The sequence below is a fragment of the Ceratotherium simum genome, chromosome 16 (genome assembly GCF_057802395.1).
Source record: "Ceratotherium simum simum isolate JZ-2026a chromosome 16, ASM5780239v1, whole genome shotgun sequence".
Classification (NCBI taxonomy): Eukaryota; Metazoa; Chordata; class Mammalia; order Perissodactyla; family Rhinocerotidae; genus Ceratotherium; species Ceratotherium simum.
The window spans coordinates 32,064,352-32,088,753 of record NC_141915.1 but is presented as its reverse complement, the minus strand read 5'-3'; the positions used below and the strand labels follow the sequence as shown (position 1 = coordinate 32,088,753).

At 45.2% G+C, this 24,402-nt stretch overlaps 1 protein-coding gene across 2 annotated transcripts in view; it reads left to right on the top strand.

The window, feature by feature from the left end:
- Positions 1–6,132: 6,132 nt before the first annotated feature.
- The window catches only part of HLF (HLF transcription factor, PAR bZIP family member), a 55,938-nt gene continuing 37,668 nt past the window's right edge, over positions 6,133–24,402 (top strand). For both annotated transcript variants that reach the window (XM_004434745.3, XM_014790854.2), the window contains exons 1-2: positions 6,133–6,609; positions 8,782–9,117. In XM_004434745.3, coding sequence (XP_004434802.1) covers positions 6,495–6,609; positions 8,782–9,117 — 451 coding nt within the window. In that variant the 5' untranslated portion in view covers positions 6,133–6,494. The remainder of the gene's footprint in view (positions 6,610–8,781; positions 9,118–24,402) is intronic.

Genomic DNA, 24,402 nt, shown 5'->3' with positions numbered 1-24,402 from the left:
AAAATATTACAAACCCTGTAACTCTTGCAAGTAATAAATGAGATGATGTATTACAAGTGGTTAATGCTGTGCCAGAACACAGTTAAGCACACAATGGGCCTTCTTCTCCTTCGTGTTGGTAGTATTATTATTTCAGTGGGAGGAGAAGTAGATACCGAGGTATGTCTGGCCCCAAACTCCACACTCTTTGTACTGCAACATGCTGCACTGATTTTTTCCTTCTCTCCCTTTGCTACATATATTCTTCTTTTCTTTCTTTCTCTTCTACACAGTTTTCCTTCCCCTTCCTTCCTATCACACATACATAAAGCCTCTGACTTGTAAACACACACATACCTGGCTTGCTACCTCTTCGTCTCCCCCACTCAAATTGACTAGAGCACCGCAGGATGCAGAGAAGGGGTAGGAAAACCCAGACACAGTCCTTTACATGAGTCACCCTTTCGAGGAGAGCTTAGCATTCCCAACACATGTTTTATTGTTTTTGGTTTGCATGTTCCTGCACCAAGCGAATAAATTTGAAGGTCTCCAGTAGTTAAACTAATTAAACATAATTTTCCTTTTTGGTGTTTTAGCTGAGTTAGAGGTTTCAGGAAGGAGAGAAGGGACAAGCTGCGTTAGGCGTATCCAGCTCAACTCTCATGTGATGCCTTTCACTTCAGAATTAATTCCGTGGATAAAGTGCCCTTTCTGGCAACACGATAAACAGGTTCATCTAGAGGTTTGGCTCGCTGGCGTATAAAGCCCTTCATAACCGCAGTGCTCAGCTCCGTCCACCCCAGGCTCCCAGCCCCTGGTAGGGTACAGTGGCAGGCATTGTGTGCTCAACAAGTTTTCACACCCATTGGGAATGTGAAACACAGACACTGCTTACACTGCAGAGATCTTTCTGCAGACCTGCAGGGCCGGTGCCAACATGGCTGCCTCACATCTGCCCTCACCGAGCTGCCAAAGACTTCCTTACCCAACCTCACTAAAATGACTAAAATGACTCCCGAAATGACAGGGCAGATGGAAATCACTGGCTGGGCAGAAGGCGGATTTCCAGAGCTTCAGAGCAGAGTAGAGCTGTGCTGGCATCTTTCGAGAAGTTGATTCTGAGAAACCTTTCTTCCATGGTCATTCCTATTTTTAGAACAGTTCCAGACCTCGGGAGCCTCTACCATCCTTCCCTCCTTGAAGAGACAATTGAAGAGTTTTCCACTGACTTGTCAAATGTTCTTATAATATTTATTTGTTTGGATTTTTCCAACAAAAAGATTTAGTTTTGACCTTTTTTTTTAAGCACATGCAGGTTAGGACAACAGCACTGAAATATTGATAGTCGTAACCAAAACATCCAATAGACTTGATTATTTGCTCATATACGTAAAAAGCAAGTTGGCTGTTGCATGTGCCTCTAGACTCTTATTTAAGTTAATGTGGACAACTTTGTAGATGGTCCTGTTACAAACCGAATGAGCCATTCAAAGTGAGCTATTCATTTTAGCCATGAACTTGGATGAACTTTGTTCTCTTGCTTGATATGAATCAGAGCCCAGGAAACTTAGAAATAGCATTATTCTGTCCTTAGAGATAAAGCACCCATTTTCCCTTGGGGTCAAAAGTTTTGGTCACCCAAAAATATGCAAATAATTTTCAACAAGCGCACCAAAGCAATTGAAGGGGGAAAATGAAAGTCTTTTCAACAATTGCTGCTAGAACAATTAGATAGCCCCATCAGGAAAAAAAAAAAAGAACCTAAACAACCCCTATCTCATGCTATATATAAAAATTAATTTGAGATGGGTCATAGACCTAAAGGGAAAAGCTTAAATTGTAAAAGTTTTAAAGGAAAATATCTCCAAGACTTGGGGTGGTCAAAGGCTTCTTAGTTCACAGAAAATAATAACCATGAAAAACAAATCGGTAAATTGAACTTCATCAAAATTAAAAACGTCTCCTCATGAAAAAAGAACCTTAAGAAAATGAATAGGCCAGCCACAGATTGGAAGAAAATATTCACAACATATATATCTGGCAAAGAACCTGTATCCAACATATATAAAGAACTCCTAACATTCAATAATAAAAAGACAAACAACCCAATTTAGAAACGGGAAGGGACTTGAACAGATACTTGGCAAAGGAAGATATAGAATGACTAATAAGCACATGAAAAAGTGGCTAACATCATTTGTCATCAGGAAAATTCAAATTAAAAGCACAATGAGACGTCACTGTTCAACCATTAAAAATGACTAAAATTTTAAGAAATCGACACCACCAAATGTTGGTGAGAATCCAGAGCAACCAGAACTCTCACCTGCTGCCGGAAATGTAGGATAATTCACCTACTACAGAAAACTGTTGGGCAGTTCTTAGAATGTAAAACAGACATCTGCGCTATGTTACAGCAATTCCACTTGTATTTGTTTATCCAAGAGAAATGAAAACACGTTCATAAATCGTATCTGCCAATTTCCTTTCTCCATATCTTTACCCATGTCATTGCCTTCTGGAATTCCCTTTTTCCTATCCCCATCCCTGATATCTGCATGTACAAATACCATGCATCCTTAATGTCCTGGTTTGAGGAACGTTGCTAGTTCCCTTTGTAAATGAATCTCTTTACCTTCCAAACCTCTTTGGTACTCTTTCTATGTTGCTCTTAGACCGTCACTTGCAACACTGTATTATGGTTACATGTGGCATATCCCCAGCTAGTCTGTAAGCTCCCATGGGACAGGATCTCTCTGTGTCTAATGTATCTTTGCACCCTACTCAGTGCTTTGCACAAAGGTATTTGGAACTAGTATTGAATGAATGACTGAGTGAACATATACTCATCCAATGACACACTGGATTTATACTCAGATCTTGGTCCAAGTCCTGGCTCTGCCCAGTGATGTTGGATAAATTCTCTGATTTCATTTGCCTTTATTTGAAGATAAAATAACTGAATGATTGTGCTAGACTGTTACTTTCGGTTCCCTCTACCTGCAGTGAACCATTCCTCCCAAATTCCGTGCCCTTATGTAGTCCCTTCCCACGTTGGCTCAAGGCTTGGCCATGTGTCTTGCTTTGACCAGTGGAACATTAGCAAGCAAAGTCTTGATGAGCACCGCACATTGGGGCTTATCTTGGATTGCTGGCTCTTAGCAATTGCTGGCTCTAAGAAGTCTGACTCCTCTGCTGGAGATACTACATGGGGAGACCATATAAGGAGGCCATGTGAGAATAGAGAGGCTTCGACGGTACATGGAGAGAAAGAGAAAGCCAGCCATCCCAGCATCCAGCTGAGCCTAGTCAGGTTGCAGAATGATGAGAAATAATAAAATGGTTGCTGTTTTAAGCCACTATGTTTTTGAGTGATTTGTTACATGGGATCATTGCTTTCCTCACAGAGTTGTCAGGACTAACTGATGACACTTGTGGAGGGCTTTGTTCATGGACAAGTGCTAAGCACATATGAGGAGCTGTTATTTCTGGGCACATGTGCAGGTTGGCATTTGTGCTCAATTGCAGAATACATCCATTTGAGAACTAGCCTGTGAATTTAGAAGGTCTTACAATCCAACAGGCATAACCTTTGGTTCCTCCTATCCTTCTCCTCCCTCTAGCCTGGGCAGCCATCCACCACTGCTTCTGGGGAAGAAAGAGAGAAAGAGAGAGAAATGAACAATAAAATAAAACAATTTATGAATAGCTATATAGCCAGAGTAAGGAACAGGTGCCCATTTTCATTTATCTTGTGAAGAGATGGGGCTAGTTTAAGGACTAGTCAGTGCTTATAATTATAATTTCAAAACTCTAGCAGACTCCCTTCTAGAGAGAAGGGAGAGGGAATCACCATGGTCTAAAGGGTTGGTCCTCAATCTGGTCCATGTCCAGAGCTGGTCAGGTTCAGAGGAACTGAATTATATGAACCAAATTCCCAGGAGACCGGTTGATGGACCAGGATGCCAGTTTATCCATTTGCAATGCAAAATGTAATTTACAAGCCAGTGTTAGGCTCTCTTCAGTGGCAAGGAAAAGATTGCTCTGGCAACACCAGATTGCTTGAACTGATAATGGTTTCATGGGAAAGTGAGGAAGTGCAGGGAACCGTGACCAGGTGGAGCATTTTGGGTGTGCTGAGTAATGCTAGTGGTCTGTTAGACAAAGCCTAGGTTTGTATACACATCCTTTTGTGCACCTGGAATCTATAATCTATTTCTAATCAGGCTGAGAGCATTCTCTCAGCTCTCCTAGTTTATGGGTTTACAGGTAGGTGGGGGAATGAAGGCAGGGAAACAGCCTCTCCCTTTCCAAAAGGATGGTGGAGAGGGAGTCCCTTCTTCTGTGAGAAACAATATAATAGAATTGAGGGATTTGGAAAGTTCATGAAAGACTATTAGCTCCATGCCCAGCTCAGACACCTTCTCTGGAATCCCTCCCCTAATATAAGTGCCCACGACACCTGAATCTATCCAGTTTTGCTCCTTTAAGACTGTATTATAATGTTTGCATATATGCCAGGCCCTACCTAAACTATAAGTCCTTGAGGGTCAGAATTATGTCTTATTAATCTTCTTCTCCCCAGTCCCAGTGCAGTCCCTGGCGTACAGTTGGAGCTCAATAAATCTATGTGGCATTAGCTAAATGTCTGACGTTTTTGGAATTGGCTGAAATCTGAAACATTACAACTGTTACCTTACCTTTTTGTCATAATTTCTGAGTGAGGGGAACTGTAGAGGTCACATGATCCTGAGGAAACTGCAGCTCAGAGAGGGGAAAGCACTTGCCAGAAGTCCCCCTGTTAGGGGCATCTTGTGCTCATTTGTGGCCCTCCTGGTCTCCTGGCTTCCAAGTGCCTTCTCTCTCAGTCCTCCCTCCTGGGGTCTCCAGGGAAGTAGAACCCAAGACTCTGCTGCATCCCACCCCAGAGACTTTATGTCTCTCCTTTATGTCTCACTGAAAGAAGGTTTTCTTTCTTTTGTGCCCATTCTTTCTTGCAGACCCTTCCCCAGATCATGCTACCTTAATCTTAGCGAGGAGATGTGGGGCAGGAGGGAAGACCCTGCCTGCCTGCCTGCCTGCCTGCCTGGAGCTCTCCCGGCCTGGATGCCAGCGCCCTCCCTCTACCCGAGGATGGGAAAGGGTTCCACCCACACCAGTGGTGCACTCAGCGCTCCAGGACCACGAGCGCTGCGGTGTCAAACTGGCCGAGCAAGAAGCTGCAGCCGCTGCTGTGGCAATGAACCCTGAGACCCCCTTAAGGAATACTTTACAAAATTATTTTAATTACCGTGCAGACCTTGTAACTTGACCCAGGCACAGCCATCAGTACTCTCCTAGAGCCAATATTACTAAAATCCCATTCAGTGTGTGTCTCCTGCCGTCATTCAGTTTCAGGCAAATGTGTATCCCTATTAATAACCCCCTGACAGCGTGGGAAACTTCACACCGCTCAATCGGTTGCTCCCCTCCTCACTCTGCTTTTTGCATCTCATTAGAACTCCTAGCAAGTAGTTATTTTTCGGTGGTTGCGGGAGCAGGGCAAGAGAGAGGGTGCTAAACTTGGGGCCAGGAGAAATATTTAGAGGAGTATTTACCTTCAATTCGATCTAAACCTGTCTTTCTCAAACTTGGCTGCTCATCGGAACCACCCGGGAGCTTTAAAGGCTAATGATGCCCGAATGTCAGCCCAGAGGTCTGATGTAATTGATCTGGGATGCGGCCTGGGCATCTGGATTTTTTAAACTCCCCGGCTTATTTCCAGGTTGAAAACTACTGAGATAAATTCTTCATTCCTTTTCCCACTCTGGAAAAGTTAGATTCGCAGCGCAGGTCGGTGGCGCAGGGGATCTGGCGCCTGTCCCTTCGCAGCTCGCCAGCTCTGGATGGTCCCGGAAAATCCGCGCGCGCGACAACGCTAAACACGCGGCGGCGGGGCGGGCGGGGCGGAGGGCGGGGCCGCGCTTGGCCCCGCCCCCGCACGCCTATCGGTGCGCGGTGCGGGCCCTGACGTCACTCTTGTCAGGGCCGCGGCACATGGGCGGCCGGATGCGCTGAGCCCGGCGCTGCGGGGCCGCCGAGCGCGGGGGAGCAGCGGCCGCCGGCGCGGGGAGGGGGTGGGGTGGGACAGCGCGGTCTCCGGTGCTCGCCGGAGGGACCCGGGGCGGCGTGGTGCCTTCGCCCTTCTGCAGCCGTCTGCATATTTTTTCTTTCTTTTTCGCAATTTTGAACATTTTGCAGGACGAGGGGTTCGAGGCAGGTGAGAGCATCCTGCACGTCGCCGAGGAGCCCAGGGGCACTTGGCGCGTCCTCCGGGACTCGTCTGCACTGGGAATCCGAAAGTTTATTTTTATTTTCGTATGCAGCTATATTTATAAAGATAAAAGTTATTTTTTCCTTCCCTTGTCTCCACCGCCTTGAAAGCGCGTACTTTTGGCAAAGGACGGAGGAAGAAGCTCAGCAACGTTTTGGGGGGCGGTTGGGTTTTTTTTTTAAGAAAAAAAATTTGCATCGCGATGGAGAAAATGTCCCGACCGCTCCCCCTGAATCCCACCTTTATCCCGCCTCCCTACGGCGTGCTCAGGTCCTTGCTGGAGAACCCGCTGAAGCTCCCCCTTCATCAAGAAGACGGTGAGCGCTGCCCTCCTGGATGCCCTGCTCTGGGAAGGGACGACGCTCCTGGGGTCCCCCTGCTTGGCCGGGCACCCCCGCTGGTCCGCTGGAGCATCCATCCCCTCTCTCCCTGTCCCCGGTACACTGGCCCTGCTTTGATGAAATTGAGGGGCTCACCCATCACCCCACCCCTCCTCCTCAGAAAGGGGGGACCCCCTCACTAAACATCATTTAAAATAGCGCTGGGGACCCGGCCCGCCCTCCTGGGTCCTGCTCCTGCGGCACGGGTGGGAGATAGAACTTGACAGGTCAGTGATCCCTAGATTGAGACTTATCCGTACGCAGAGCTAAATGGCCTGCACGAGGGCAGAGCTTCGCGGGCTGGGGAGGAGAAACCAGAGGGCTCGCTTTTATGGGGTGGGGGGCTCCAGAGGGGGCGGGTGTCACTGCGTAGCCTGGTTATTGGGATCGTCCTTCTTGTTTCTGTTATTAGTATTTGGAACTCACGCGGTGTGAGCGGAGACGCGTGTTCTCCTGGGAAGGATAATTCAGGAAGGGGGGTGAGGGCTGGGGCTGGGGCTGGCGAGGGGAGTGGTCTCTCGGCGGGAAGCCGTGCACGCCTCCGGTGCTGACACTTTCCCCGTGCACTTTTCCTGGTGGGAGGGGAGAGCGGAGCAGGCTCACGTGTAACCGCGCAGAAGCCTCCTTTGGCTTGAGCCCTTTCTTGGTAAGTCCCAAACCTTCCCCAGGCACCCTAGGCTGGAACGGGACAGGAAGGGTCGTGCGAGGAGGCTCCGAACGGAGCCGGTGCCGCCAGGGATTTGTCATTTGGGCCGATGCGGTCTCCTGCCTTTGATAGCACAGTAGCAGATGCGAACTGTGGGGCTCAGAGTGTCAAGTCTTGAAAGATCGTTTGGCTACGAATAGCTTGGGAGTACTAGCATCTTCTTTCCTAGCAGGGGACAACCTGTTGCATTGCAAGAGCTGAGGGGTTTGGTTCGCAGTCTGCAGAGCATAGCGTCCCTCTTAACTCTCCTTTGAGGAGTAGCGCTTGGGAGGGAGGTGCTGCCTGCAGTCTCTTGCATCTGTGGGTGTTTTAAGTCAAATTCTCAGGAGATGAGACTGTAGAGGATTAGAATGGATGGCGGTAGAGGCTGTGTTTTTCTGAGGAAGAAACTCAGAAGCCAAATTCCTTAATTCCAGATTCCACCCGCGCCTGAGTACTGGACTTGGCAAAATCCAGAGCTCTGGTTAAAGACCTAATGGGGTGAAGAGCTCTGGTTAGAGACCTAATGGGGTGAGCCATACTTCCAGGTAGAAAACCTAGCTGCATACCTCCACCGTAGTAAGTAGAGTAATCACCTTTTCCAATAGCTGTGCTTTTGACAGGTTGCATACATGTATAATTTTTGTGAGCCAGATCATGCTTACGTGTTTAGGGAAGAAAACACTTTGTAATTTTTTTTAAAACTCGTTTTGTAAGATACAGTGTACCCCAGTGGCTTTAGAAGCAAACATGTGGACTCAGGAAGTTCTCTATTTTCTTTTCTGCCAATGTGAGGCATTGGTCAAGCTGCTTCAAGTCCCAGAGGCTCCATTTCTTTGGTGTGAAGGGGACGATTGCTGTTTGCAAGTTGATTTGGAGATTTTTGGAAATAATACAGTATGTGGAAAGAACCAAGTATATAGTAGGTGCTTAATACGTGGTAACAAAGAAGGATGGAGAGTCCCTGCTTTTCCAAAATTAGAATTACCAACTCTCTGGCTTTTTAAGTCTGAAGAACATCATATTGTTACTGTAATGAATTTCCTGGAAGATAAATCATGCCTGCTTATTGGCTGTTTTCTTAAAAATCATAGCAGTTGTGTGTTATGGCAGGTGGATTTAAATTATTTGTCTCCTCAAATAATGCACTGAAGACTGTACTCTCTTGTTTATATCCTAGATCTGTGTGTAGCCCCGTCCCAAGGACTAGTACTTTCTTTCCAAAGTAAATAGGAAGATGTTGAAAAACAGGCAGAGATCCATGGCCTGCTTGAACTTTTAACTCCAGATGCACAAAAGCCAGCAGCCAGAGAAGAACCCTGGTGTTTGTGAGAAGTAGTTTTCGTAGCAGGAACCAGGAGGGGTGATAAAAAAAAAGCAACACGCTTTCTTTGTTAAAAGCCAACTTTCCTCTTTTTCTGCAGCATTTGGTAAAGATAAAGACAAGGAAAAGAAGCTGGATGATGAGAGTAACAGCCCGACGGTCCCCCAGTCGGCTTTTCTGGGACCCACCTTATGGGACAAAACCCTTCCCTATGACGGAGATACTTTCCAGTTGGAATACATGGACCTGGAGGAGTTTCTCTCGGAAAATGGCATTCCCCCCAGCCCGTCGCAGCATGACCACAGCCCTCACCCTCCCGGGCTGCAGCCGGCTTCCTCAGCTGCCCCCTCAGTCATGGACCTCAGCAGTCGGGCCTCTGCACCCCTTCACCCTGGCATCCCGTCCCCGAACTGTATGCAGAGCCCCATCAGACCAGGTAAACTCAGAAGGTTCTCCCTTCAGATGGGGAGGAGGAGGAAAGAGAGGGGCAGGCTGGGGGGCATAAACATCTTAGCAATCAGAGAGGCTTCAGCACACTAAAAGAGGACTCTTGTATTTCACCCCCTTCAGTGAGTGGTTGTCCCACTTCATTGAGCAGCCACAGCACCTGGAAAGTCAGCTAAATGCAGATTCTATGGACCTACCCCTAGGAGCTCTGATTTTTCAGCTCTGGGGTGAGGTCCAGCAATATGCATTTTTAACCAGCTTCCTAGGGGATTCAGATGCAGCTGATCCCAAGGACTGCCATTTAAGACATACTAGCCCTCAGTTAATGATTTGGATAATTTGGGCATCCATCTCATCTGCTCTCTGTTCTCCTCATTCCCCAAATACACAAATAGGGTCTTGCTGAATGATTTGGGCAGACTCTCTGTAAGGCTGTCGTTTACCTACATTCATTCTTGTCTGGCCTGAGGGAAAAAAAAATGTGAGTTAGGGTGTGGGGTGGATAGCTTTGTCATCTTTTTCATTTGTGTTGTCATTGACTGGGAAATTGAATCTGAAAGCGGCTCTCATATTAAGCGTGGCCTAGCCTTCTTCAGCACAAGACCCCACCTCTTTCTCTTCACAATTCCTGTAAACCAAATTGTTCTTATGTATTTTTTTTCGTTTTTGTCTGTCCATCACACTTTTTAACCAACTTTTGTGAAAGCCCACAAGGGCACAAGATTGGCTTTAAATGATGTTGAAATAGTACACAAAAATGTCTCCTCAAATGACCGGTACTTCAAAACCCACTGCTGGATGCTCAGATGTAAACACAGGTTGAGGCAGCTCTGGCTTCATGGCTCTAGCACCCTGGAGTACAGAATGAACAGGAAGAAAGACCATTTCTTGTGCACAGGTAAGCAGGAACAAAGATTCAGCAAGATAAATTGTCAGGAAGGTCGCGGAGCTGAGGGCCTTAGCTGCAGGGGAAGGCAGAAAGCAGGACAATGGGAGACTTGTGCTAGAGATCATTCCTGAACTCCATGTCCTCGACTCCTGTCGAGTTTCTCAGGCACACAGAGCAAGATTAAAATGGAAGGAAACGATGCAAAGGAGGAAGAGAACGCCCCTGCCTTGAAATATTAGTATTGGAGTTCAAGTTCTTCCACTCCGATCTTCTGTGCTGGCCCCTTCTCCAAACCCACTTTGAATTACAACTCAAGGCTACTGGTTGGAATGGAATTAAGTTTTAACCTGTAGCCACCCCAGGAGACTGCAGAAGCTTGGGAAAACACTCCTTTATGTGACCCTGAACCACTGTTACTTAGAACGTAGGGTGCCATTGTCTTCAGTTTCTTCCCGGGAATGGACAACCAGTGGAATAAATGACCATTCAAAATGAGAAAAAAAAAAACAGGGAGAAGGGGACAGAGCCCCAGTGAGAAGGCACAGTTGTGTGTCATTCTGCTCTGCAGACTGAGACCTACCACTTCAGAGCTGTGTGACCTTACAAAGTGACACAACCCCTCGGGGCTTCAGTTTCCTCTTGTGTAGAAGGATGTAATGTCTATTTGATTGGATTATTGTGAAAAGTAGAGATATGTAAAAGAGTCAAATGACTAGCACTGGCTATTCTATTAATGAAAGCAGTTATGATCATTGTTCTATTTGTGTCAACTTTTATCATTTATTTCAATCCCTGTCTTCTGAAATGCCCTCTTAAAGTCGTTAGGTACAATATATAACCCCTCCTTCTGGAGAGAAATGTCAGGAGATTTTGATAAGTATTGATAAATATTTCTCAATCCCCTGCCAAATACAGGATGTGTACCATGTTATAAATACTATATTTTTTCCCCAAGAGGCATGCAAATATTAAGTCCCCACATGTTGGTTCCTATTGAGAGTGAAGAATCGGTATTTTGAAATTTGAGGCTTTCTTAGAAGTCATTTGTCAAAGCTTGTTAGAATCAGTATTAATCCATGACAGTCAGAAACTTGGGATGCCCCAATCAGATTTGCAATCCATAAGAAAGGACTCCTGAGGTTCAGTAGATGTCATTTTTTTAGGTGATGGAGGAAGGGCACTAGGATCCACTGGGCACTGGGGTCTAGAAATAAGTCTTCATTTCAGTGTCTTTTTTGGTAATGGAAACACACTTCAAAATAATCTTCTTCTTTGAATAGAAAACCCAGTGAGACTCCTAACAAGACAGAAAAGAAGTTAAAGCTCTTCTTCAGATAACAAACGCACATAAAATAACACTCTGCTGTCATAGAGTGTTGATCATTATAAAGATTATAATGCAAAATGAAATTCCAGGGGATATGGACTCAATGGATGGTATATCACAAGCAAACCTGAAAAAGGAGAAAGTTCTCGATGATTCTGTGTAATCACAGTGGTGACCAGAATAGAAATACCAAGTTAATCTTGAGGAAAATAAGTCCTCAGAAGGGAGGAGTACAGATGTAGCCTTAGCATTCTGGGAATTGTAGAATTTCAGTCTAGATCAAGATTTCTCAACCTTGGCACTATTGATGTTTCAGGTAAGTCTTTGTTGTGGGCGCTGTCCTGTGCATTGTAGGTTGTGTAGCAGCATCTCTGGCCTCTATCCCCCAGATGCCAGTAACACCCTCACCCCCACCCTGTGACAAGTAAAAATGTCTCCAGTCACTGCCAGATGTCCTCTGGGGACAAAATCACCCCCATTGAGAACTACTGATCTAGACTTTCAATTTGGGCAGCAAAATGTCGGCTTAATTCAGGATCCCACCACACACATGGGTGCTTTTTACCTCCTGGAATGCTTTATGGCCAAGCTTTTGAGAAGACGAGATATTAGGTAGCTGAGAATAAATATAATGTTAATAAGAGCATAGTTAAACACTTTTAGTTGATAAAACTAAGACATCAGGCTAATCAGGAGATAATTGCAAAGCAATTTTATTAAACATTTGTTTTCTGCGGTTTGCTCAGCATGCATCTTTTGAGTTATGCTCGGTTGCATTGTGTCATTAGTGGTACCTGTCTGATTGAGAGGAAATGAAGCCATAAGCTGACAAATTACGCATTTCTAGGTCTACTGCAAGTGTGTCTTGGAATGACCAGGTGAGCATTCTTGTGAATTCTCATACTATCATATATCTCTTCCTATCCCTCCAACCCCCTTTCTTATTTTGTACACTCATCGTTATTCCTCTGTCTAGCTGTCTGATCAAAGAATGCAGCAAATAGCTGAAGAAATACGCTTTTCCTTGAAGGAACAACCCAGGGATCCATTGAAACCTCCTGTGGCTGGACATTGTTAAGCTCTCTGGGCTGACATCTTAATGAAGGAAGAGTGGTGGTTCCTGGATGCTCTAGCCGCCGGCACAGGCTTCTCAGTCATCTGAGGTGCAGCATCCTGGATGTCCCCAGGCCAGCAGAGATGGCAGGAGTCCTCCTGACCGCTTCAATGTTTGCATTTCAGATGCTATCAGAGGTGGTACCCGGGAGTGCTCTCCTGGAAGTATGCGCTGGGTACAAGAAAAATAAGAATCTGTTTGCCCTGAGAATTGAGCGATTGCTTTAAGGACAGCAGTCCCTTTAGGGAATGTCATCTATAGCAGACAAAGTCAGAGTTATTTTTAAATCACATGCTTGTAAAGCCAGATTTGAAATCGTTTCCTCTGGTGGTTTTTCTTTGAATAGCTTGGGGGTGTCCTGCCACTGTTAGACCCATATTCAGCTGAGAATTAAGAAGGCTCCCTTTCCAGTTCTGAGCACAGAGAACAGGTTCTGATGAAGGCTGGTTACAGAGAGAAGTGAAAACCCTTCCACGTGGAGGTGTGTCGGAAGAGGAGGGCCTAAATGGGTGGCACAAGAAGAGTGGGGACATGGGGGAGAACCGATTGTACCTTTGCAAGATGGAATTTGTGTTCTGTTTCTGCTGACCTTCCTTTGTGATAAGGTTTTGGTGTGGAAGGAAGATGCTGGCCGTGGGATCTGAGTCATGCTGGAGGGGAGTTCTGTGCTGCTGGTTCCGGGGCTCTGGGAGGTCCTGCTGAGGCAACAGGATTGTCTTGCTTTTTCCCAACATCGTGAGATGCAGCTTCGTGTTCTCCCTCCTCTTAAGGGCGTGCAGTTCATATATTTTCCCCTTTGGCATACTGGTACCCCTGCAGCTTGGGAGCACCACGATTGATAGTTGCTGTGCCCTGTGCCTCAGGTCTCTTGTAAGTGCATTTCATTCATCGGGGTCAAGGAGGTCATGGAGGGGAGAGAGTCAGCTTCATTCTGGAGGCAGGCAGACTTTTTTTCTGTTTCTTGAGAGTTTATCTTCTCCACCATGCCCTGTAGAGGACAGGCTTGCCCTGTTCTCTTGGCTTTGTCATATTGGCACATTCCCAGGACTGTTCCTACCCTCCTGGCTAGAGGTATTTTCCCATAGGTTTGGAAAGCTGGACCACTTGGTGGTGAAGAGCCTAGGCTTTGGACTCAGGGGCTTGGGTTCATGTCCTGGACCCACATTGGCTTGCCATGTAACTTTGTGTCAATTTCTTAACCTCTTTAAGCCTGAGTTGACTCATCAATAGAACGGAGACTATAAATAGTCCCCTCCTATGGGGTTTTAGCAGGATTAAATAAGATAACACGTGACAAGGTATGGCATGATGTGTGGCACATGTATACTCAGGGCCTGGAGCTGTGGTTATGATCTCGGTGGCATGGGAGCAGAGAAAAGAAAGACTGTATTCCCAACCCCCGTTCTCCATTTAGGGATTTGTTTCATCCAGTCCCCTTCCCTCTGCAAAAATAGGACATGCATTTTTTTTTTTTTTTTCCAGCATGCCCAGTCGTTCTTCTGTGTAGTCTGTTTGACTTTTCTCCTTCATTCTGGGTTAGGACAAGTCACCTCCTTGATGTTAACCCAGCGGTATTGCTTCTGGGTTAGCAACTCCTGTTTTGCCTGTGTGGAAACAGCCAGTTGCTCGGTGCCCAGCCCCCCAGCTCTCGTGCGAGCCCTGGCAACCCTGGCTGCCTGCCTGTGTGACCGTGTGCTTCAGGCACGTGGCTGTGCCCTGTGGAGCTCGCCCAACTCTGGGCGGTGTGCTGGCTTGCTTCCGCCCCCCAACCCCCACCCCCACCCTTGCTTCTCTTCCCAGGCAATCTACAGCAAGTACCAGTGAGAAATTGTAATCCTGACCCTGGCAAGAGAAAGCTGGGCTCTGTAGGGCAGTTTATACGCCAGGGAAACCTGCTCTGTCCAACAGTCTAGCCAGACCCCAAATTCGGCCCTTTCTCCTGCCTTTCTGCCTAGAGGCCCTGTCTTCTCTGCACTGCTGCGGTGGGCAGGATTCCTGTAAGCCAATTCCTGCCAAGGGTCTTGGCAGAGTCTTTCCAGTTCAGCGCTGTGCCTACCAGACTAGAAAAATAGCAATATAAAGACAGAACTAGGTAGAGGAGAAGGAGAGGGGTGGGGGAAGTGGGAAGAAAAAAGCCTTGAAAACATCCTAATGTAGAAGCCAGAGGATGAAAAGACAGCAGTGATTTATTAGGTTCCTCGGAAACCTCTCTTCCAACCAGCACTAATCACTTTTACCCAGGAATCATTTTTTATGTCTCAGCAGTGAAAATGGAGGGAAGTGGGAAGGTAGTGGGGAAGTAATAAGATTAAAAACACATTGGAAAAGAATATATGAGAGAGGGATGGAGAGGTACAGGGTCTGCATTTGATTCTCTAAGGGGATTAGTTGAGAATATTTTTCATTTATGATAATATTTGATATCCCCCCAGCAAATGTCTTGACCTGAAGCCACTAAACCATTGTTTTGGAATCAACTTAAATTTCCTTAAGACCTAGATGCCTGCTGGCTCCCCTGTCACAACATCCATCAGAATGTCTTGTATTTGAGACAGTTCTATATAGACAATATAGCAATGTTTTAGAGCATGAGATCCGATAAACAAACAAACCTGGGTGTGAATCCTGACTCTGCCATGTTTGCTCACGATCTAGATGAGCTGAGCTTCTGATTTCTCATCTGGAACTTTGGAATAATCACTGGACCTACCTCATAGTGTTGTTGAAGGTCCTATGAGCCTTGCGTGTAGAGTACCTGGCATACAGTCAGTGCTCAGGAACGGTTAGCTGCTGTGAGTGGCATTCTCATGACCATCTGATTTCATCTCTCATAGGAGGACCGAGCATTGGGCTCCTAGGGAGTCTCCATACTTTTCCCTTCCTAGCCAATTAAGGCCTCTGGTCAAGGAGTTTGAATTTTTCCTCTGCTTCTCTGCCTATTCTTGTTTGCCCCTCTCTTAGCCTCTGCGTTTTAGGTAACCTTGGGTAGCTAACTGTAACCCTTATTTATTCCTCCTGCCCCAGGAGGGTAAAAACTCAAACAAAATGTTGTTCAAAGAAGTTCTTGATTAGGAGATTTCTCCATGACATATTTGCTAGTAAATCAATCAGTCAATCAGTCAATGTTACTATTGAGTTTTTAATAACAGGCATTAATAATTATACCTGAAGGCAACATAGTGACCTCAGTGGTAGAGAAACTGTAAAGGCATGTTGTGGTGCTGGAAGAGGAGAGAGGTCTAGTTCATTCTCCTGCTTACAGGCAAGACTTTACATAAGCATTCCAGAATAATAATTCCTCCTTCCCCCAAGTGGTCCTTTAATGGATAAATCCTTAATCTTTCTGTACCTTCATTTTCTCATCCATAAGTAACATCTTTGTTGGGTTTATGTGAGCTTTCTAAAGCTAATGTGCATGAAGGGTCCAGCATGGTGCCTGGCACTCAGTAGGCCAACCTTTACCACAAGTCAGTTCCATTACTTTTCTCTAGTAAATGATGTGAAGATTAGAAAGCAACAGAGGCATTTGTAGGACCGAGGAGCAATGTGGATGGTCCCCAGAAATAGCATCAGCTTTTGCTTTGTGCTATACCCTGGGGAAGACAGACAAGGGTACCGTTCGGCTGCTGGTCTCAAGGAGATGGCAACTTAGCAGGGAAGATGGAACTTTTTGGTAAAAGAATGAGTGACAGGACAAAGTAGCATGTTCTGGGTGTCGAATGATGGGTACGTAGAGGCCTCCAATATCTATTGAAAGGAGGGTGAAAGAGTCAAGAAATGAGTAAAAAATTTAACAGTAAGTAAGGGAGCAGTGTAGACAATGAGAGCTGCCAGACCTCACAGGAAGCAGCCACTGCCCAGGACAGGCGTGCCTGGGACGAGCCTCTTGGAAGAGTTGGACATTCCGCTGGGCCTCGGAATGAGAGGCGGAGGAGCCAGAATGGTGAGTGGGCAACGCTGCGGCAGAGCTGTAGAGGCAGGAATGCCCACGGGGTGTTTAGGGAACAAGGTGTAGATACAATTTGGCTGGTGCAGAAAATTCCTAGGAAGGAGTCAGGGAGATGAGTCTGGAGGGGTAGGTGCCAGGCAGGCTGGCAGCTTCGTGAAGGCCAAGCTCCAAAGGTTGAACTTTATCCAGTAGGCAATGGGGAGCCACTGAAAGTTTCTGAGTAGGGAAGTGGCATGTGGGTGTTTCCACTTGGGTTCAAGGTTGCATTTGAAACATTTTTAGATTCTTCACAATAGTTTCCTCTGGCAAACCGGGACTTCCTTATTATTATTATTTTGAAAATAAATACTCTCCCTTGAACATCAAACAGCCTTTCAAAACACGATGTTCTAATGATCTAGAGAAAGTAATTCAAAAACATAGGGTTTAGGTTTCACTTATAAAGCCCATAATTTTGGTGATTGGGGGAAACACTCTTTGGCAAGGAAATAGTTTGAGGGATTTGAATGGTTCAGAATTTAAAAGTCCAAAAGCAGGACTGGTCTCATAGGAGTAGAAAAATAGATTTTAATAAACCCAACCCATTAACATTCATCACTTTTAAATGCCTCTCTTTTATAAAGCTTCCTAGGTTTGCAAACAAGTATACTGAACCAATTTCTATGAGTGTTTTTTTTTTTTTTTGGTATGTGTGTACATGTGTATGTGAGAGAGAGAAAGAGAGAGAGAGAGAAGGCGTTAATGCCTCAGTGTTAGAAATAGTACTTCATTATAAGGACTACCTGCTGCAGAAATATCAAGCTAAAAATACTTCGCCAAGTTTCTGGCCAGCTTATTAATTTTACTCCTGAGAGACAAAGGAATCATTATTACGGTTTTGGATTCTTGAGTCCTGACCTTGTATTCGTGGCTCCCTTTTTCCCTGAAACTGGAATTAATTGCACCTCATGATTAAATATGGTGGCTGTGCGGTGTGTGTATGTTTTGTATTGGGAGTACTGCTGGAGTAAAGGGATTTTGTGAGAGCAGACAGGGTCCAGGGGAGGGTGTAGGGGTGCTGAATGGCACATGCATGAAGCGACTTGCTCAAGTACCCCCGGAAGTGTGCTTTGATATCAAGCCAAGATTACAGAGAGCTGGAGGAGTTGCCATAACCCAAACCAGCTCACTTAAATAAAAAATAATAGTCGATGTGTGCAACTTCACCTCCAGCTATGTACAGTAGACAATTACAGGAGTGTTGGCAGAATCTGGTGTCTGTGGGGGAAAGCTATACAGTACTTGTTTCTGTTAAATTGGCTTCTGGTGGATACACACTCCATGACTGAATGTGAAAATTCCTAAAATGTTTGTTTTCCTTCTTTCCTGACTTTAACAAATATCATTAGTGTCTCAACTCCCTACCCATCCAGCTCATAGTAGGAATCCATCTCATTTTCTCTCCTGAAAAATTACACAGTTCCACTGTCAGACAAGGTTCCTAAAAGTAGAAGTTTAAATCTAGGATTTTTTTTCATTAATGATTTTTGGAAGAATGCTTTGGAATTTGGGGTCTTGAGAGATGGCTTGTGGCTAATTAAACCCCTTTCCCTTCAAATCTTGCCTGGGAGACCCTGGATTCCTAAAAACAATGAGTGCATGCTACAGAAAGATGCTCCAGGGAGCTATAGCACTAAATCACATGTGAAAAAATGTTCTCTTAGCAAGTGCGATTGGATAAATGGATCAGCAGAAATAAGTGCTTTGGCAGAAACTCCTTGAGCGGGGAAGAGCAATGCTTTCTTTTCTAATTAGCTCTGGGTAACAGTCTGCTTCGATGTCTTTGCTGTGGAGCCCAGGCATGGACAGCAGAGCAGAGAAGGAGTCGCATTACTGCTCTGTAAGTGCTTCTGCACTTAATGGAAAGAGTTAAGTGAGGCTCTCCATTCATGCGCAATAAATGCCTCTTGAATTGAATGGGAAAAGCAAAGTTTGTTTGGAGAGAGATGCCGCCAGGCCCTGACCAATGGGAATCCATGCTGGAAACCAGATGAACAAGAATACCTAGATGCGCAGTAATCAGATTACCCAGAACAGAAATCTCGATACCCCAAGATATGAAGAGTGCTTTTAAGGAGAGCGGCAGTTAAACTCCATCTGTCATAAGGAGTGCTTCATTATGCTGTGGGCTTTGTTAGTTAGTACCACTGAAGAAGAATATGGAGGCCTTTACTAGAGAAAACTTGAAAAATGGATGGAGATCTCCGATCCAGTGAAAATAATATTGTTTTTAAAAGACCAAAGGCCACTAAAAGATTTATGGAGGAAAGAGTAGATAAAATAAAATGTAAAGATAGAATTAAAGCCTTGATAGTGTTTCTGAGGCTAAGAAAAGGTAAATTTGTAGAACTGACTGTAAGAATTTCATAGAATCCATTTTGTTACAATTGATTTCTTTATATTGATACACTTTCCCACGGGAGGTGGGTATCTTTTTTCTTGGTAGAATCTAAAGTATGTTTATTTCAAATGACCAGTAACATCTGAATGATTTTTAAAACAATATTTAGATCCATGTCAAAAAATAAGTATTTTTTAGCATTGTAAGTGAAATTTACCCAAACATAACAGGCCATTTATTGGTATTTAGTTATTGGATTCCTTAGAAGTTTGAAGATGAATGATAGGAAGTTTCATTATTACAAAAACTAAGTGTAAAGAAGCAATTTGAGTTTACTTGCATTCTATTTCTCTTTTTAGCCTCAAGCTTGCCTAGTAGTCACATTGCATTGATTCAGATTTCGTGATCATTTGACCTTTAACTAATTAAACCGAAATTTATGGCTTTGTCTTCTTTATAAAGAAAAATATTACCAAACAGATTACTTATGCAAACATAGTGTTAGGAGGCACATTTAACTTATTTGAGTGCAAAATAGTCCTTAAAGACCTTAACTATGTGTGTATAAATTGATGTTTTTAATCACGGTGTATATTAGCAGATAGCAAGAGAATTTCTGTCGTTCGGACATTTCAGTGATTTGGATTGGCGTTCCCACCAAATTGTTGCAGTTTTATCTCTGTCTGCCTCCCTCCCCCATTTGTCCCACCCCACGACATTTTCATATTTTTAAACTTAGATTTTCATATAAGTATATGGAACCAAAAGAGCGTTTTTGTTCATTTTATCTACCATCAGAGAGGATGTCGTAGACCAATCCCCAGGGATGGTGGTTCTCTCTTGAATTTTACTAAAGAAATAGTCATGTATTAGAGCCACGTCCTCTCGTTACTCCCTTCTTCTTATTGACAGGCAGCATGATGTGGTTACAGTTCCAGCCTTGGCTTAGCTCTTGGCTCTGCTCTTCCCAGGCTCTGTGACTCTCTGCCTTTGTTTCTCCTCTGTGAGTGGGGAAGATAATGTCTGCTCCAGAGGGTTCCTGCAGGAGTAAATGAGGTGATATACGTAAAGCCCTTGGAACAGTGCTCAATACATGAATGGTAGCTTTCCTCACTTTTATTTGTATTCTGTGATTACTATTTCTTCTCTTCCTCTGCCTCTGTTGTCATCTTATGGACACTTGAGTAGGAGCGCATCCTGTCCATAGCAATGATGGCCTGGAAACTGCTCCCCACCTTTTGAGTCATTGTAGGGAAGAGAGGGTAATGGAGAGGCAGAGCGGATGAGCATCCTGTGTACTGACATCTGTGAAAGGATCTACCCAGTTTGTGGTCCTGTAACAGTGTAACTGTCCGCTTTCTTGGGTAGCTCTGGTGGAGACCTGTGCTCCATGGGCCAGGGCTACTTTCATCTCCATACCCCTTACCATCCTCTGACTCTGCGCCTGAAAGAGCTTGAGTGGGTAAAGGGTGAGAGGGAATTTATATTCATTTCCTTTGGTGCTCTCAAGCCTTTCCAACATGCTATAAGACTGTGACTGGGGTTCCTTCTTTTTTCTTTTTGGTGACACTTTGGGTCATGAGGTGGAGAACCGGCAGTTCCCCTAGTTGTTGGCAGTGGGCTGCTGAGTGGGGAGAGGGTCTCCGGTGGTAGCTAACTCCCTGGCCTTCTGTCCCCCTGGGGTAAGTCTCTCTTGCACTTTCTTCTTAACTCTCCCTACAAGATGGGAAAGTGGCAGGGAGCTCTCCGGATAGGAAAAATGGACCCTTCTCTTGAAGTGGAATGGAAACATGAGGAAATTGAGAACAAAAGTAGATTATTTGGAATAAAAGTGTGAAAATAGTTTTTACGCAAAGGGGACAACTAGAAGTCAATTAATTTAAGAATTGGGATTAACCTGATATGACTTTGTTTTCCAACCAGATTAGAGATGTGGAGTTCTCAGCCTGGGTCGTGATGTAGGGCACTGTGTACTGTACATATGGGTGTGGCAGGATAAAGCTTTTCAAGGTACACCAGTCCTGTCTTAAGGATAACAAAGCACGTCGGCATCAAACTAGGCAAGATTTACCCCTCTTGAGAGGACGTTTGATTCCAGCTAAAGCTCCTTCAGCATATTTTTACATCCAATCACGTATCTCTGAGCTTTTATAAAAGAGTGGGCACAATCCTCCTAAGTTGAAATCAGCTAAATGCATATGAAATCATAGCAATACCCATTATGTGTTAAAGCCGGAATGGTGCTAAGCACTTAATGTAAGAGGTTAGGAAATCAACTCATGTTAGAAGTGATACTGGTTCCTGGAATTTAGTCTGCTCCCAAGAGGATTGAATGTTGTGGAAACATTGCCAAAGTATGTTTTCTCTCTTTTTCATCAGCCTTCCCTTCTGATTACAGGCAGCTTAAAAATAAATTTGGGCATATCTCAGTGGCCAAAAACCATGGAGATCAAGATGAAATCATTTTCAAGGAAGAAATAACAAGCTTTGATAAAGATATTCAGGGAAACACAGTCCTAATAGCATCAGCACATCTTTGTTGGACCCTTTAGGCACTAAACTAAATTGGAGTTGGAGTCGGGGGTCTCCTGAGATGCCATGATACCTTGGGCAAGTCACTTAAATTCTGAGCTCCCCGCTTCCTCACCTGGAATATGACGGCCTATTTCACAGGATTGTCATGAGGGTTAAATCACATTAAATGGGCTACTCAGTGAAGGGTCCTGGGACAGTGTCTGCTCAGAGTTGTCACTCAGTAAGTTTTAATTCAGAGTGAGAATCTGATATTTAAAGATCACTTTCTAAAATGTACTTATAGGGGCCGGCCCCTTGGCTAAGTTTGGTGCACTCCGCTTTGGCAGCCCGGGTTTGGTTCCTGGACGCAGACCTGTGCCACTCGTCAGCCATGCTGTGGCAGCAACCCACATACAAAATAGAGGAAGATTGGCAACAGATGTTAGCTCATGGAGAATCTTCCTCAGCAAAAAAAAGAAAAGAAAATGTACTTATAGTTCACTTTTTGGCATCTCACTTCCAGATTTCTGAGTTGCTGGGCTGAGTCTTTACAAGCCCCATGACGCTTCTTTAAATACACTGAAAGACCTAATTTACAGTCCCAGCTATGCTTTTAATTACCTTAAGCAAGTTGTCAACCTCTTAGGGTTTTACTTCATCTGTAAGATGGGAATAATCTAAGTCTTTCTAACTTACAAGTGTGTCATAAATATAAAATAGCCAATTAGAAACTTGACCAAATTAAATTCAAATCAAAGTATAAATTGGATGAGCATTATTATTTTCCTTGGGTTTTAGGTGGCCAGAGGAGAAAATATGTAGCAATAATTTCGAGGTAGGTCATTTACAAAGAGCACGGAATTTGCAGTCAGCCAATCTGGGTTCTAGAGCTGGTTTGCCAGAATTGGGTTTTGTGTCCCTGGACAGGTCACTGAATCTCTCAAGGCCTGGGTTTTCTTATCTGTAAAACACAGGTGCTATTTTTAGCTCTGTGACTCTGTGTTCTAAGACTACTATGAGCTGGACTAACATTCAAATCTTGGCGCAAAAAAATGAAAGCCTCTTGGGGTGATGTTCTGCTTCCAAGCAAGTAGATGGATTAAGAATCTGATGTTCTGCCCCTTAGAAAGGATGATGGAGTTTAAAAACTAAAGCTGAAAAGCAAGACATTTGACACCTTTGGAAAAAAGATGCAGCAGCATTAAAGCTCGTTACTTCCCTAAAAGTGTTCTTCCTTCTGAATGGGAACCATTGGCTTCTTTGGTGTTCAACATTCCAGAGTAACCCTGAAAGCAAGTTATCTGGCTGGAATCATTGCTCCAAGGGTTGGACTTTTTAGCAGTGGTTTATTAGCCAGACAAAATAAGGTTTAAAAAAGGAAAACCCCCAGGGCCCACAGCTAGCTCTTTTGATTGCAACTTTTCTAGAAGGGCAATGGCCAGCTGTGCTTTTGGCTTGCTCCTCTGGGTGGCTGGATTCAGGTTTGTAGGACCTCCCCAGGGCAGTAGGTTTCACTTCACAGCCGGCTTCGATGGACTAGGTGCCTGGAATGTCCTCTTGAAAGACGGAAGCCTGGTCTGGACTCAGTGGAAAGAACTCTGTGATTCAGTAGGGATGTCTGCCATGGGCTTAGGTGGGACAGACTTTGTGCCGGGTATTTGCTGTCCTGACAGAGCAGGTTGGGAAGATCTTTTAGTACTTGTCCCTCCACTGGGCAGAAGATCAAGGACTCGGGCCAGTGCTGTTTCCGGTGTCCTGGAAAAGTGTTTTTCCAAGCCCCTGGCACGTACTGTTTTGCTCCCTGCTGGTGGCTTATTCTGGTTAGCTTAACGGAATGGAAGAAGGGAAGTCTATTGATTCTGCAGCATGGTCACAGGGCAGGAATTGCAAGGTGGACGGAGGCTGTAATTCCAACAATCCCCAGCTGATTCCTGTGGCTACGCCAGTGGAGCACAGGCTTGGGTGCTCAGTGCTCCAGCAGAGGCAGCCACAAACCGCAGAGCCTGGCAGCTGTGGCCAGTGGTCACAGCTGTAGATTCCCTGGAAACGTGGCCCTTGGAAGGACCAGGAGGCTGGGCATTTAAACCTTTAAAACAAAAGTGCTGCCCACTTCTTTAAGAAGGTGTTGGAGAATTTACCAGTCTACTTAGGATGGGGGATGACCCTCAGTTATCCGTGCTAATGGAACTGATATTCGGAGGTTTATTTCTCTTCACCTTTGGAATGTGCTTTCTTTTTTCGTGCTGTTGATCTGCTTTCCTGGGGATGTTTGAACTCTTCAGATTTTTCTTTCTGGAAAGAATGCTTGAGCAGGAGTGGAGTGCTTTTCACAGCTCCCCCAGCATGCCTCCCATAGCCAATGTCTCAGAGACCTCCCCGTCTCCTAACTTTACATCCACGAACTGCACCAGTGGGATAATAATAGTTGCATTTTATTGAGCACTTACTATGTGCTCCCCGGGGCTCAAGGTCACTGTGTGACAAGGGGTGGATCCAGGAGGGTGTGGGGCAGTGGGCTGAAGTGGGCTCGGGGTTAAACATTGTCTGTGGAGAATCTACAAAAGAGTTCACCGAGAGTGGACCTGACTTGCTCTGCTCTTGTGGTTTCCCACTGTTTCCAGTGGCTGAACTTGAGCTCTGCATATGGTTAACTTTCAATTATCCTGAGGCCGATTAACCGGTTTTCAGATTAACCCAGGTGAAATCACACCTGGGCCTGGGCGGTGCTCATCAACTCAGCTGCTCCGTAATTAGCTGTATGGCTGATTGCCTGCCCATGGTCAAGGAGTCTGGGGACTGGGCTGCTGCAGGGGAAGGGAGCCAAGGAACAACTTCTTCTAAGGCCTTCCACTCCCTTCAACCAGAAGATCCCACTGGCCCGTGCAGTCCTACATTCCCCAGCGTAGTCCCTGAGAAGTTCAGAAGCTCCTTAGGGTCCTGGTGCCCTGCCCCTGCCACCTTCCAGCCCCAAGATACTCCCCAAACTGGGAAATTCAAGTTGGCCGCAGGGCACGGTGAATTAGAAAGTCCCAGAGATTAAGTAATCTGATATGTTGAAAGGAGCCCAGTGAGCAGGCGGCTTATCCCCACCTTTCCTCCTC